Raw genomic sequence first — 15,000 nt, forward strand, 5'->3', positions numbered from 1 at the left:
GTGCGAAGTGAGTGGAAACATCTAATATGCAAGTTACAATGGAAACATAATGTAGCATAAAACTTGGGGTCTGGATTTAATTCACCTCTCCCTTTCCCTCTAAGTTTTGGCCTGCACTCTACAACATGGACCTTAAGATCTACTTTACGATAGTGACATTGACGAAAACACCAGCTCAAAAATAATATAACTTTGTCCAGTATGTCTTTTGAGATTATTCCATCTCGTTCATGTCTACAGTGTGTGCGAAGTATCCTAAAAGTAAATCGGTACGAGCAGTTTTACGCTGAAAATAGAGAATGACAGATCTTCTGTTGCATGCTCACGTCGTCATCAGAACCTAAAATTTGGTGATTTCACGTCACTGTCATGCAGAGTACTGCAAAAATACGAGCTTAAAACCATGCCACATAATTTTATGCAGCACAATTATTTTATGCTCTTTTAACCAATGATGTCATTGTTTTGTGGCGTTGTCATCGACGTCGTCGTAGATCTTAAGGTCTCTAATGTGAGACACTAGAGTTCAATATCCTTTGACTCCTTTACCCAGTGACTCCTGGGAGTGAGACTTAACAGATTTTATTCCGTCTAACACCAGATGATTTCATTCGTCAACTGGGGACATCCTGGGGCACCTGAGAGGTCACTGGGTTAATAAATAATGCAGTGTTTGGTACAAATTTGTAGAGGGGAAAAACTGAAGAGGTCAGGGCAGTGAACAATTTTGAACATGATCGTCTGGCATTAGCCAGAGAATTATAAGTCATTGTGTTGGATATAAATTAAATTGTCATTTACCCTGTACCAAAGTGAGAGTCTGAACAGGGATAAACAGTTGTACTGTATGCGATTGTTAAGTAAACCCGTTTCTCTCAGAGGATCTCCCCTTGACAATGTACTGTTGTATGTAGGAAAAAAGTTAATATTATAAGAAATTAAAGTACCGGATAGTAAAATTGAAAAGTTCCACTGTTGGAAGTACATGAAATGGTTGATGTTTTTGTCTGACAGACCCCTTAATTTCATGTATGTTTCCTTTTTTATCAACAGAACCTTTTTACCCTTCACGGCGATGATCCACAGCATTCAGTCATTCCCAAGAAGCTTGGAGAGCGCTTTAAGACCAATAAAAGCAAACATCCTTTGGTAGAGATTGAAGGGATGAGAGCCAAAGATGGATGGGTGGCCATCAGTGAAACAGGGCTTGTAAGTCAATATTAATTTTTTTGTTCTGAATTTTCTTGTAGTCTTATCTATGTGTAATATTCACATTTCATCACATAGGCTAACAGTATTGTTGTGCTTCTTAATTGAGCGACAAATGATGGCCATTCTTATACAAATGGTTTCTTTACTAAAAAAAATCTGAATGAAAACCAAGTACATGTAGTATTCAACCTGTTTGCCTTACACTGTACATAAACAAATCCCTGCTGTCATGCATTTACTTGCTCTCCTTTATTAATTTTATGCTGTGGGTTCAACAAACTGGTAAGTCAAAAGTTCTACAATGTGCCAACTCTAAACTCTTCCTTTAAGCTGTGGTTGTTTGTAATTAGAAGCAAATTACAGCTGTATGTACTTGTAGTTATTGAAAATTACTGTTTTCTTTTCCTTCTAGATTTGTGTGACAACCATAAAACCAGAAATACAAATAACGAGAAAATGCTTGGCAACAGTGCGTGCAAGAGTTGCTGTGGCTGATCTCGCATTTACAAACAGTAAGTGCAGTTTAGTACCGTTGCAGTAATACATAATAAATTATGTACTTATTAATAATAACTTTTGCCTTATATAATAAATTATTTAAATTAACAAAAGGTTGATACATGTACATGTATGCATGATATCCATTGCCAGTGGATTTTTCCTTAAATGAAAGTAATAATAATTATAATAATAATAATAATAATAATAATAATAAATATACCTGGGAAATTTCGGAAACTTCGGAAACTTCATTGGCTTTTCTAGATATCAACGTTTCTATTAGAGGCAACGCGCTATGTACTAGTGTGCACTACAAACCTACTGATTCACACAGTTATTTGTTGTATTCATCGTCACATCCATCACATGTCAAGAACTCCATCCCTTATTCTCAATTTCTTAGACTTCGACGTCTATGTAGTGATGACTCCGATTTTTCCAGCAAATCAGAGGAGATGTGCCAGTTCTTCGAAGAACGTGGCTATCCTGTCTCTGTGGTCAAAGCGGGCCATCATCGCGCCCAACAATTTGATCGACAGTCATCACTACAAACGTCACAAAAAGATAAGAATGACAGAATTCCATTTACCCTCACTTTCCATCCTCATAATCACGCAGTCAAAAGCATCATTCTTAGTAATTTTAAATTACTCCAAAATGATCCCGAGACTGGTAGAATCTTTTCGCAACCTCCACTTATTTCATTCAAACGCGACAAAAACGTAGGCAACTTTTTAGTTAACGAGCAACCCGGCACTTTCAAATGCGCGCGCTCACGATGCAAAACTTGTCTTTTCATTGTTAACACTAGCAAGATATCGGGACCTAAGCGATCTGTTAAGATCACCGATTGTTTCACATGTACCTCCGCAAATGTCATTTATTGCATAACCTGCACGTTATGCAATAAATTATACATTGGTGAGACAGGTAGACGACTAGGTGACCGATTCCGCGAACACCTTCGCGATGTTGAAAAGAATGACAAGGATGCATCCAAGCCAGTCGCTCGCCATTTTAATCTGCCTAACCACTCCAAAAAACACATGGCTATCTGCGGCCTTTCCCTACATCTAGGTACGACGGAAAGCCGCAAGAATCTGGAACAAAAATTCATCTTTCAAATCGGCACCCTTAATCCTCACGGTATTAACGAACGCTTTTCATTTAACTAATATATTCCTATTTTTCACGTTGCCATGTTACCACCAATAGCGTAGCTCCTACTCTACTATAAAAACTACACGTAACCCATAATCCCTCGATTCGCTCTGACGAAGGGCTAACGCTCGAAACGTCAGCTTTTAGAATCTCTGTACGGTGGCCAATTTACATTATCAACTCCGTTGATAAAACCAGATTTTTCCTTAACCCTTTCTTGCCTGAGTTGGCCCCAGTGCATTGATGAGTAAAATTGTATGGTGTTAGACTGAGTAAAATCTCCAATACAGAAACATACTCGTCTATAATGTACTACGTTTTTTATCATGATGCCAGCAGTCAACATTAAAAAGTTAAATAATATTGTTACTATTAATGACTGTTTGAGATACATGTAGCATGTGCAGCATCATATCGGAAATTCCAGACCACGGCTTTGATCGTATAAAGAAGGACTATAATTTATTTCCATTATCCTTTCAAACACTAATGCTGCAATTTCAGCCTAGCCTTTGAAGTCAAAGAGTTGTGTTAATTTTTATTAATTTTTATTTTCTCTTTTGCATTTTTTTGTGTAGTGGGAAAAGTAATAGTTGTAGCAAATGATGGTGAATCATGCAGTGCTGTTCAGTTCTACAGAGTCTCCTTGTCTGGAATACCAGGTTGATTTCCAAAAGTAATATAGACTTAGCCAAGCCTAAGAGTGGGAGGGTTGTCCAATACTTACAAATGGACTCCAGTGGTGTTAGTGGTGATAAATTAACCCATTGACTCCTGGGGGTTCCCCATTCATGCGTAAAATCGTCTGGCATTAGACAGAGTAAAATACTAAGTATGAACGGTTTAGGTCGGTTTGGGTGTTAAAGGGTTAATGGGGACATTGATGAGTAAAATCTTCTTGCATTAGACAGAGTAAAATACTAAAGTCTGGTTGGTTTAGGCCGGTTTGGGTGTTAAAGAGAGGGGACAGAACTCATTGACACTTCAAATGCCCTTGGATGCCCGAGTCAAATCATCTGGTGTTAGACAGAGTAAAATCTGTTAAGTCTTACACTGTACTCCCAGGGTCAATGGGTTAAGAACAAAGAGGGAAAAAATATTCTTCTTGAAGAATCTTACTTCTTAGTTCTAAAAAGTACTGAAGGTAAAAATAGTTTTTAAAAAACTGCAGTCCTAGCTTGACTTTGTTTAAATAACCTGCCCAAAGAGAATTGAAACATACAGCTGTAAATATCACTTGGGTGAAACCTTTCTTGCTGACAAAGAGTTGACATTTAATATATTTTGGAACCCGTGGAGTTATTGTGTTGAGACTTCATACACATGTACGTGTATCATCACAGTTATGTACATTTACATGTAGGTTAGTACTTTAGCAGTAACAAAAGAATGCATGGAGGATTTGAACCATGGCCTCTGCTATAGTGATGCAGTACTTATAATAACCAATAATTGCTGAGCTATCAAGCCAACTGGGAGCAGATAATCATTTTGTTTTAAAAGTGGACTCCTAAGTAAAATCTGAAGAAAATGTGAACATGAAGACTATGACAGGGTTTTGATACATGCAATATTAATTTTGAGAGGTTTGTTTAATTTTTCATTTACTGTTATTTGTTAAAGAAAATTTGAGAGAACTCCAGAGAGTTTCCTGGGAAACTGATTCTTGGGTTCCAGGAACACTGGAAACAACGTTTCTGACAGTTCTATTAAAAATTTATTTTGGGGGGGAGGGGATGCCCCCAACTCCCCCTAGACCCCCCTAGGTAGCTCGCATGTTGGTGCCAAAAAGTGTCATGTCTGGTGCTTTCAGAAATATGGTCGCTACTTTACAAACCCTGCCATGATGACATATTTGAACCAAGGAAAGATTCAAGCATGTTGAGATTTTAGATTGTCACAGTTACATAGTTACTTTATTTCAAGGTTCAAATCCTGTTCAATCCTGTGATATGATTTGGTCATGAAACATGCATCTCATTATTTTTTAGATGGCTGTCAGATTTTGTCAGATCCTCTTCCCTGCCTGTTTCCTCATTCGCACACTGAACAAGACTGTAAGTTCTCTTTGATTATGTGAATTTTGTGCTTTACACCACAAAATTAATTTTCTTTTTGCAAATCAAATTGTTCCGCAAAATATTAGTTGACCAAAAATTCTGATTGCCCGATCGGGCAAGTCTTAGAGTTGTTTTACTTGCCCATGGATATATTTCGCTTGCCCCGGACAATCGGGCAAGCGTTAGTGTCAAACACTGATTATAGCCAGGCAGCTCTCTCTAACCACCATCCTAAAGATTTTCAGAGTGACGTGTACGGGATTGTTAAGATGTTAATAAGTATATGTAATACCGTAGGACTACATGCTGTCCAATTTTGAAATAGCTTCTAAAAACGGTTTGTTCTCACTGTTAGGGATGATAAGTTTAAAAATCTGAGAGAAACCACTGCCCTAGCAAGCAACATGTTCACTTCTGGTGTCCATCCGTGGCTCAAAAACGTTGCATGCTTAAAATAGCTGCAACCTGATTGGCCAATACTCGCTTCTCTTATCTGTCTTTACATTTGATTGGTTGATGGAAAGAATACAGATTTTTCTCAAATTGGACAGTTTGTTCAAAGCTGAAGTAAACATTCCTGCAAAAACTATCCAACTTTATTTTAAATTTGGACAGTTGGCAAAAATATTTGATACAGCTACATAATTGTTATAATTGTAATTGTCAATATTGTTGTGAATGTTAATATTAATAAAATTTGTTACTTGTAAATGTTGTATGAGTTGTTCACATACACATAGCCTTCTTCAAGCTTACACAGAGATCGTGTTAACGCAGAAATCGTGCATTTTTACGCAAATTATATAAAATCCAAAAAAAAGTGATCATCAAAATTTTAATGTGTCCCAGGATGCAAGGCGATTCTTTTGACGATTTCGCGACAAGATCTCTGGTTCTTTAAGGCGTAGGAAAGCGCTTGAAACGGGAAAATGTTCCCTTCTTGGAGCTCTTATTGGAATTTGAATTCATTTTGACGCGCCAGACTATGAGTTTTTGCGAGCAAATTGTATGTACGTTATGTCAATAAAGACAAGCGACGCGCCATGTGAGATAACCGATTCTTTTGACGATTTCGCGACAAGAAGTTTTGAATTTTCATATCTCTGGTTCTTTAAGGCGTAGGAAAGCGCTTGAAACGGGAAAATGTTCCGTTGTTTAACCTCTTATTTGAAATGAAATTCATTTTGACGCGCCTGACAAGACGAGTTTTTGCAAGCGGATTGTATCTCTCTCATTTTTACAAAGACACGCGACATTGATATATGTATGTGTGACAATCGATTCTTCTGACGATTTCGCGACAAGAAGTTTTGAATTTTCATATCACTGGTTCTACAAGGCTTAAGAAAGTGCTGAAAACGGGAAAGTTTTAACATTTTCATGCGCCCGACATAAATATTGCGCGAGCGAATTGTTACGTTTTTTTTTTTAATCAAGAATACCCCGCTACTTATTTCCACATGTTTACCTGTGAACTGAAACAAACACGGTGCTGGGTTTGCCAAACGATGTTCAGCTGAATAGCCATTGCCATATACATTTGTACAGTAAAAAGCTATTAAAACTAACAATGATCTAACCGCAATAGGTCGACAATGGGCTAACTCATACATACTAATGAGCTTTGCTTTATGTGCGTATTTCATGCGCGTGTCAAAGACGCAGACGCGTGCATGTTTGACACGCAGGCACATTTTACACGCCCATTTTGGGCCGCATATCTTCGACCTTTACTGTACATGTATTAAATAACTCAAACAACTTGCTTTGATTTGTCAGTATATCTGTTGTTTGGGCAACTGGGCGAGATGCGAAAGAAAAAAAAAAAAAAAAAATTAAAGTAACATAGTGGTTGCCATATTGGATTTAGCTGTGCAAAGGAGACTGGTGAAGATGATTAAACGTCCAGGAAACGTAATTGAGCTCCTGCCATTTGTTTGCTCATTGATTGTTTGATCGATTGAGAAATACAAGTGCTCACACTTCTTGAAAAGGAACTGAGAAAGGTTGAAGACATGGTCATTTTTAGATAAAGATTTTTTGGCTAAAATTGGCTGAAAGAGTTTGGATGGTTGCAAACAAGGAATTTGGGCGATAAGTTGTCTGTGATTTGAAAGGACCAGGTAAAAGGTGGAAAGAAGAACGTGCCCACGACTGGACGCAAAGATTTCCAGTGATTGGCACTTGTATGGTACATGAATCAGGTGGATCACAAAAGTACAGCAGCAGTGTTGCTTCAACAAGAACAGTTCAAAGCTGCCCATGACAATGCTGGATAGGAACACCTCAATTATACAATGTACATGACATTGAGCACTGTCTAAGTCTATTTATTTGTCAAAAATTAACGTCACATGACATTATTATTATTATTATTATTATTATTATTATTATTGGTACTAGTTACAGTACTAAGTACTGTCTTAAAGATTAGAAAGTTGGTTACTCTCTCTTTCTCATTACCTAAAAAAATACTCTATTTCTCGGAGAAGGTCACCAAGATTTTGGGACCCCCAAAAATGCTTGGGACCCCAATTTGGCCAGACATGCAGGCCCCAGGACCCAAATTGAAAATTCTTAGTGCCATCCTTGTTACGGGTGCATAATGTGGTATTTGGATGAATTTGGATCAGAATTCTTGGAATTGATCTTTTTTTTGTTAAGATTACAGTAAAGGTCAAGCTGTGATCGTAACGTCAGCTGTATCATTGGTTGTGTACAGGTACACGTAATTTAGATGCATTGTGCTTGTTGTGTCAAAACAGCTCAGATTTTTTTTGTGATTTACAGTTGCTGAATATCATGTAAATAATCTCCAATTTATGTCCAAGAACTCTGGTGAAGCAATTCTGGTATGCACAACAGGTACATATACATGTAGGATAATAACAATAAGTATTACAATAATTTGTTGAGTCAAACTGCAGGGAACTACAATCTTGGTCAAAAGTTGTTGGGAAGGTTGCGGGTATCAGTTCACTTCACACCTACATGTAATTCGATTATTCTAACTATTGGCTGAAGCATTTGGGAAATACATTGTACCATGCTCTTGTGGCCCTCCTCCCCCATATTCAATGTTGGAGTTCTTCAGGTAAGAAAAGTCACCATTTTTTCCCCTGGAAAATCCAACATTGATAAGGGGGAGGGGGGTTATCTGTAAAATGAAGCTACCTTCCCAACACTTTTGTCCATGATTGTAGAAAGAAAGTACTTCAGAGTGAGTTTCAATCGAGTGTCGTAAAACCAAAACCAAAGTATGCCGCAAGAACTTCGAACCAATCACTGAGGGAAGTACATGTAATGCAAAACCAAAGCAGTTTGCTAATTACTTTCGTCACGCATTTGAAAACCCTGCGCCGGATCTATTATATAAACACCACTGAAATACCAAGTGAGCTTTTGTACGAAAACATGATATCTTCACACGTGAAAAGATCACTGTAATTGCTATGGTTACACACAAAGATTGCGCCTTTTGGTGCCTTCCGTGAAATGATTTAGTATTTCATTGGTGTTTATATTGTTTATATAGTGTTTCATTAGTGTTGAAAAATATTTCACGAGTGAGTGCAGCGAACAAGTGAAATATTTTTCAACACTCTAAGAGAAATTTCATTTCTAACACACTTCTGGGAGCCGTGGCAAGCCCAACCACACAGCCTGACCTTTATTAACAAGAACATAATTGTCTTACAATGACACAAAAAAGTGGCTAGAGAATAAGATCACCTCAACTAAAACATTTTACAAGTACTTCATGGGTGGGTGGGGCGTGTCAGGCAATGGCGGATGGCAAAACAAAAACTGGAACTTTACACGAGCCATGTGACCTGAAAACCCCCCGCAGACCTGTACCCAGACTCCCAGCCATGTGTGAGAAAAACGTTTTCCGCTTCTTGCGTTCCTCAGCCAGCGGAAAACCACACTTCGGCGGGCAGCCTTGTAATATCCTCTATGCACTACCCTCTATGTACTACTGACATTATCCAGTATCTTAAGCAGCAGGTGATGGTTCATTGTTGGCACCAGTAAAAATAAAAGCTAAAAAACAGTTACTAATCAGCATATGCAACTGACAGAAAAAGAATACACAATTGAGGCGTGCAAGCAAGTCAGCTATGACATGGAGCCTCACTGACTAAAATGGAGGCCACCTTTTTAACATTAGGCAGTAACTTCAAAAGTGTAAATACATTATCGTAGCAGATATGGAGCGAAAATTGTGGTCAACAGGATTAAAGCAGATGAATCAGTAGTATGTTTATCTTAGTTTGGACATAATTATAAAGTTGAATTAAATAATTATTATTGTCTGATGTTAGACAGATGAAAATCTATAAGTTTTAATCTTTGGGGGAATTGGTTAAAGATGTAAGTATGTAATTTTTTAAAATAAGTTGTGTTGATTTTTGAAGTCTTTTTCTTATATAATTATGCATGCTCAGGAAAATCTAGTGCCAAAGGAAGGGGAAAACAAGAGAGTCAAGGCAGCACCTTATACTTTATTGTTGGACAAAGTAATATTTGGCTAGTTTCTTCTTTTTTTAATAATTAATTTTGTTAACCTATTAGTTTTACTGATTACAATTGATAGGCAAAAATGGAAGTTGTATAAAACGTTGGGAAATGAAGAAAGGAAAGGTGCAGGTTCATGAGAGATTCCAACAGGAAATAGCATCACATCTCCATCCGTACATGACGAACTACAGTGTATATGTGAGTATATAAGTCAGACTTGACAGTAAACAAAATGTTAATCAGCTGTGTTTCAAATTATAAGAGGTTGGCGTAGGGTTCAAATGCATGCATATACATGTATTAGACAAAGCTTAACAACTGACCTGACAAATCAAGCCATAAACTTTGGATTTTAAATGCATGGCACCAATTCTAGGTTGACCCTTTAGATTCCCTGTGAGCAGTCTGCCTCTAGAACACATCTGTTTCTCAACTTATGGGTGTATTTCTCAATGTTTTGTATTAAGCTTGGATAATTTTATAAGATTATTTGTTTTACTCTAGGGATCACTTAACACAATGCCGCCTCAAAAAAGAACAAAAATGTGAAGAAAAGAGGATAACATAAGGATTACGACCAAAAATGACAGATCTCGACAGTTTGCCGTGTACATATTTATCATTTTAGCATTTCCCTACAACTACAATTAAATTATGATGTTGTGGAGGAATTGAGCTTGTGGTAATAATTTTTTAGTTATCACTCATTACTAGTGAATTAAAACATAATTCTACCGTACGTTGTCTTCTTAAGTCGCCGCAGTTTCTCCAACTACATGGTACACTTACAACTGTATGAGTAAGGCAAGTCCTCTGTATTATCAATGACTTGATTTCCATGGTCCTGGTTTTTGTCCCCTAGGAATGGACCATCATCAAAACTTACAAAGATCCTGCCAACATCGTGTCCCTTTGTCTGCCAAGGCTACCGACACCCAAAGTGGACTTGTCACCGACCAGTAACCTGTTGACATATCCTGCATCAATACTTTTGGTACAATATGATGATGACAGACTTCAGTTATTAACTTGGTATTTGTTGTGTTTTATATATTACAGTACTTACCTATTATCATTTTTCAAGGGAGCAGAACTGGGATTAATGCACTGTGATATAGACATACTGTGTTTTGTTGTTTTCCTGAGTATTTGACTTGGAAAGTTTATTTTGTCAGATCAGCAACATTCTACTGTTACAGCAGTATTCAGGTCTTAGTATGAATGTTTGAAGTTTTTCTTTAATTCGGCTTTTTTCAGTCACACACGTATAATTATGTTGTCAGTAAAATCCGTTCTCCTCTCATTTTACCTAGGTTGAATATGCACTCTACCAATCAATCCCCTAAAAAGGAATGAAAATACCTACATGTATACCTTCCCTCAAGCTCTGTCTTGTGCAATTCGCAGCACATGTCCTTGATGTTTCGTACATGTATCACCTTATCGGTTTCTGTATTCAGGCACTGATCCATTCAGTTACAACATTACAGCATACAGTACCGCTCAGAAATACGTTAACCAAAATATGCGCATAATACGCGTATATCTATACGCGTATTGGTAGTCCCTGGTTCAACTTCCCAGCTGCACTTGTAAATAGCCAACTGGTTTGCCTCCGGCCAGTTGGGATTCTTAACAGTTGTTGTTGTTGTTGTGTTCTGTTGTTTCGTTGATTGTTTCATTGGCCCTGAAAAGCCCCTATGGGGCGTTAAGTAAGTATGTATTGTATAATCATAAAATCTCTAATTTTAGAAAGAACGCCATACATTGCTTTGTATTTTAAAGCTTTTTACAAATATTATTCAGCAATTATCTTTGAAAAATGCGTGGTTACCCCAATTTTCTATTTGGATTTCAACAACAATTGTTAAGAGATCTACGTTTCCTGTATAATCATAAACCGGGACAAAAGTGCCTTTGAATTGATAGGCACAGTAATCAAAAGCAAATCAATATCTTAACTTTTTTTTAGAATGCTACAAATCCTTAATTAAAATGATACACGATATTGTTTCTTGTTTCTGACTACTTGCCATGAAATCGATGTAATGTGTTTATCACCACTACTGAAATGATAACCCAGGGTTTTCAGTAAAAAGTCTTTTTCCGTTTTTTTTTTTTGGCTAACTCGCTGGCTTTGACAATTTGTTTTGGCACTTCTATTGGAGATACACTTCATCTACTTGAAATGAGAAAGTTTGCCCATCTCAATTAACACATACAGGGTTGTTATTTAATCACCAGAGTTTGCAAACCTGAATATGTCCCCAAACTCAGCTGGTATTTTGCTCGCTCGCTTGCCACTGTAACTGAACTGTACTCGGCAAATGCTGTATTTCATGAATGTCTTCCAAGTCCACGCGAAGCTTGTTGCTGCTGCTTACAGTCAGGCGGAATCTTGTCCAGTCCAAGCCAAAACTCTCCATTTAGATTACCAAAGCCTCGTTTGTAGGCGTCCCACGCGCGGAAGAAATCTACTACGGAGCCGTCTTGTCTTTTTTGAAAGACCGTCCACCCTCCGCCAGCCGTTTTTTGATCACAGTACACTTCAAATTCTCCCAAACCATCGGGGTCGATTTTGTACACACCACTGATCTTTTCGCCAGAATTGTAAACATCGGCGCAGTTCTTGAAGACTGAAAATTACAGAAGCAGAATGAATTTCTGTCAGTTAAGTTTTGGTTTCATTCTTATTTCTAACATCTAAAAAGTAAGAATGGGTCGTCATAGAGGAAAATACTATACACATCTGGCATGCAAATGTTTTAGAAGCAATTGATTGACCTAAATTTGAGTGCTTTTTGCGAGGGAACAGATGGGAAAACTTGAAACCACTAATGTCTGAGAAGTGAACAAAGTTTAAAATTTATAACTGCAAACCTTTGTCATAAGAGCCGCCAGTTTGGTTTGTTTTGAGCGCAGCGATTGCTTCTTTGATTTCAGTGAGTTGCTGCTCGATCTTCTTACAGCAGTGTGGTCCGGCGTAAAAGTTGTTATTACACGTTACACTGGGGTTTACTCATCCCAGGGTTTTTTGTTGTTGCACACAGACGTTTTGGCAGTTGTCCCAACAAGAATCCCAGTAAAAAGCAGAGCTAGCTGGAATGCCCATTATGCACTGATGCTTTCAGGAAACTCTTCTATGAAATGGAAGCAAAAATGCAAGTATAAATGATTTCTAAGACTTGTGCTCCAGTTTATTTAGTCTTTCCAAACTAGATTTTTCTTGTCTCCTGCGCTCTATTTTGGGAATGCTGAATCATCGATTCCTAACAATAGGCGCCTTGCACTAAGTAAGTCGCGTGATCTTTTCCGCCATGCGCAGGGGCAAACAAATCGGTTTGCTACTCAGTGACAATGGCTGCTCGTGGGATTCTTACAGCAGTTTGTGGTCGGAAAAAAAAAGATCCTTATCTACTCCTCAAATTTGAATTATTATACCGAAAGTTTACTGTGTTGATCATGCGATTCTTTTGCATTTTTCACTTCTAACGCGCTAGGCGAAAGTTTATTTCAGCTTATTCATGAATTGATCGATTCCGTGATTCATCCGGATAAGCAGACTCATTCATTCGATTTTTGCAAGATTTCCTTTGCCAGGGCGAGGTCTTCCAGTTTTAGGCGATAAGTTAAAATAGCTGAGAATTGAGTCTAGTTGTATGTGTACAAAATGCGAAAAAAAAATCGAAGATTGTGGCTATTTAGCTTGGTTTGATTCGAATTTGATTTTCCAGTGATCCAAGCGTGGACCTCTCACGTTTGCCGAAGTTGACCTTTACAGACGTAGAGAAATATGCCGCACACGAGGCAGTAGACAACTTTCCTTTGACAAGAAGACACTTTCTCAATATTTTATGAGAAGATTTATCCAGTGAAAGAACAGGGGGCACTTTAGGAGTAATTTCGGTAAATATCTGTTTCGGAAGAAGGTGGGTTAGCATTTTCGAAAATTCGAACTCAGACTTTTTCGAGGCGCACTAAGATTTTGGACACTTTTCTCAAACAGACTTCCTATTTTCCTTTTCGGAAAAGTAGTGAAGAGTGTGAAGAGTGCGTAGAAATTTCGAAACCACATTGAAGAACGCTAGTGAGTTGAGCAGAGTCAACTGTGACATTGGAATAAAATTTGAAGATTTATCATAACTTCTTCTATCATTTTGGCCAGAGTTTGTTTGAGAATCGTATCTTAAGCGCAACCGTCCCTTAAAATTTTCGGGGAAAAAGAACGACGTGCAAAAAGTAATGTTATTTTTTTTTTTTAATAAGTCCGTCACGGATGCTAGAACTTTTCGGAAGAAGTAATGACTACTTTGACAGACCTGACCGAAATTCCCCTAGAACATCCGACCAGATAATATTTTTGAAGGACAGCTTCAGAGTCACTAAAACGAGCTTTTAAAAGCATTGTGGAAACCATTTTATCTAATTCCGACAAGTTTTAAGACAACCGGCCGTTGGTGCCACGAAGAGAAAACCTCGTACGGAATGATGGAATATCATTGTCGAGCGGCGCGTTATTCTCATCTTTGATTGATGGGTACCGTGCTTCAGAATAAGCATGTTTATCAGAGATCATTAACAAAAAATTTAGACAGAAGAAAGCCTTTATTTTAGCACGATGATGGAAAAAAGCGAGCTCAGATTTGCTGTTGACTAAAATTAAAAAAAAAAACATATTGATTCAGGTTTTATATGCAGCCATAGAGCTATGGACCAATTTATAAAACAAAAACGAGGCCGCGGCCCAAGTAGAATGACTTTTTTCTTTGACAAGGAGGAGCCTGACATGTTTGCCATTGAAGCTTGCCTTCATTTGCTATTTTTGGAGAGCTTTGCTGGCCTCGGGAAATAGTCGAACAGTTGACAAAATAATTAACATTTTTAACCAGAGTGAAGCCGTGTGAAGAAATGTTCAGGTCAGATATTTATCTTCGTTGTCGATCTTCTTTTGTGAAGCATATGTGTATAGTAAGCTTGGATGTGTTGTTTGTGTATTTCACCGAGCCCTAGTCCATGGACTTCTCGATAGACCAGGTGTATGGATTACTAAATTTGGACTTATAATGGACTGCCTAAGTGGTCGAGAAGAAAGATCGCTCATACGATACTAAACACAAAAAGCACACACATCTAACGTCAAGCACAAATTTGCATACGCTAAAGAGCTGAAAGAAGCATTTTTGGTTTTAGCTAAAGTTTTGCCAGTTATCTGCAGATACCAAGCAACTTCTTAAAGAGAGGGACGAGAGAGATGGAGAGGCGTTGGAAGAAGAGAATTTTTTAAGCTTTTGTGACAAGTAGCAGTTTCATTGAAACACAAATTTGAATGCTAAAGTTCTTGTGTTGACTCCGGACGACAAAACACGCCAAAAAACAAATACAAACTAAAGCCGGTATTATCAAAAGACAATGAATCGAAAACAAATTGAAAAGATTTCTCAACCATTTCCAACCAACGTTCGCAAGAGACAATATATGACAAGCCATCATATAGGACGTTTTCAACCAATCTCTAGAGACACCAATAACAATAGAGAAACGTACG

At 37.8% G+C, this 15,000-nt stretch overlaps 1 protein-coding gene across 1 annotated transcript in view; it reads left to right on the top strand.

Annotated features, from left to right (window-relative positions):
* LOC138046668 (mediator of RNA polymerase II transcription subunit 16-like) overlaps positions 1-13,313 on the top strand; it is an 18,030-nt gene extending 4,717 nt beyond the window's left edge. Inside the window, exons 6-13 of the mRNA XM_068893270.1 lie at positions 1,054-1,209; positions 1,625-1,724; positions 3,453-3,536; positions 4,866-4,931; positions 7,725-7,799; positions 9,532-9,653; positions 10,318-10,487; positions 13,190-13,313. Coding sequence (XP_068749371.1) covers positions 1,054-1,209; positions 1,625-1,724; positions 3,453-3,536; positions 4,866-4,931; positions 7,725-7,799; positions 9,532-9,653; positions 10,318-10,487; positions 13,190-13,313 — 897 coding nt within the window. The remainder of the gene's footprint in view (positions 1-1,053; positions 1,210-1,624; positions 1,725-3,452; positions 3,537-4,865; positions 4,932-7,724; positions 7,800-9,531; positions 9,654-10,317; positions 10,488-13,189) is intronic.
* The last annotated feature ends 1,687 nt before the right edge of the window (positions 13,314-15,000 follow it).

This window comes from Montipora capricornis, chromosome 4 (genome assembly GCF_036669925.1).
Source record: "Montipora capricornis isolate CH-2021 chromosome 4, ASM3666992v2, whole genome shotgun sequence".
Lineage (NCBI taxonomy): Eukaryota > Metazoa > Cnidaria > Anthozoa > Scleractinia > Acroporidae > Montipora > Montipora capricornis.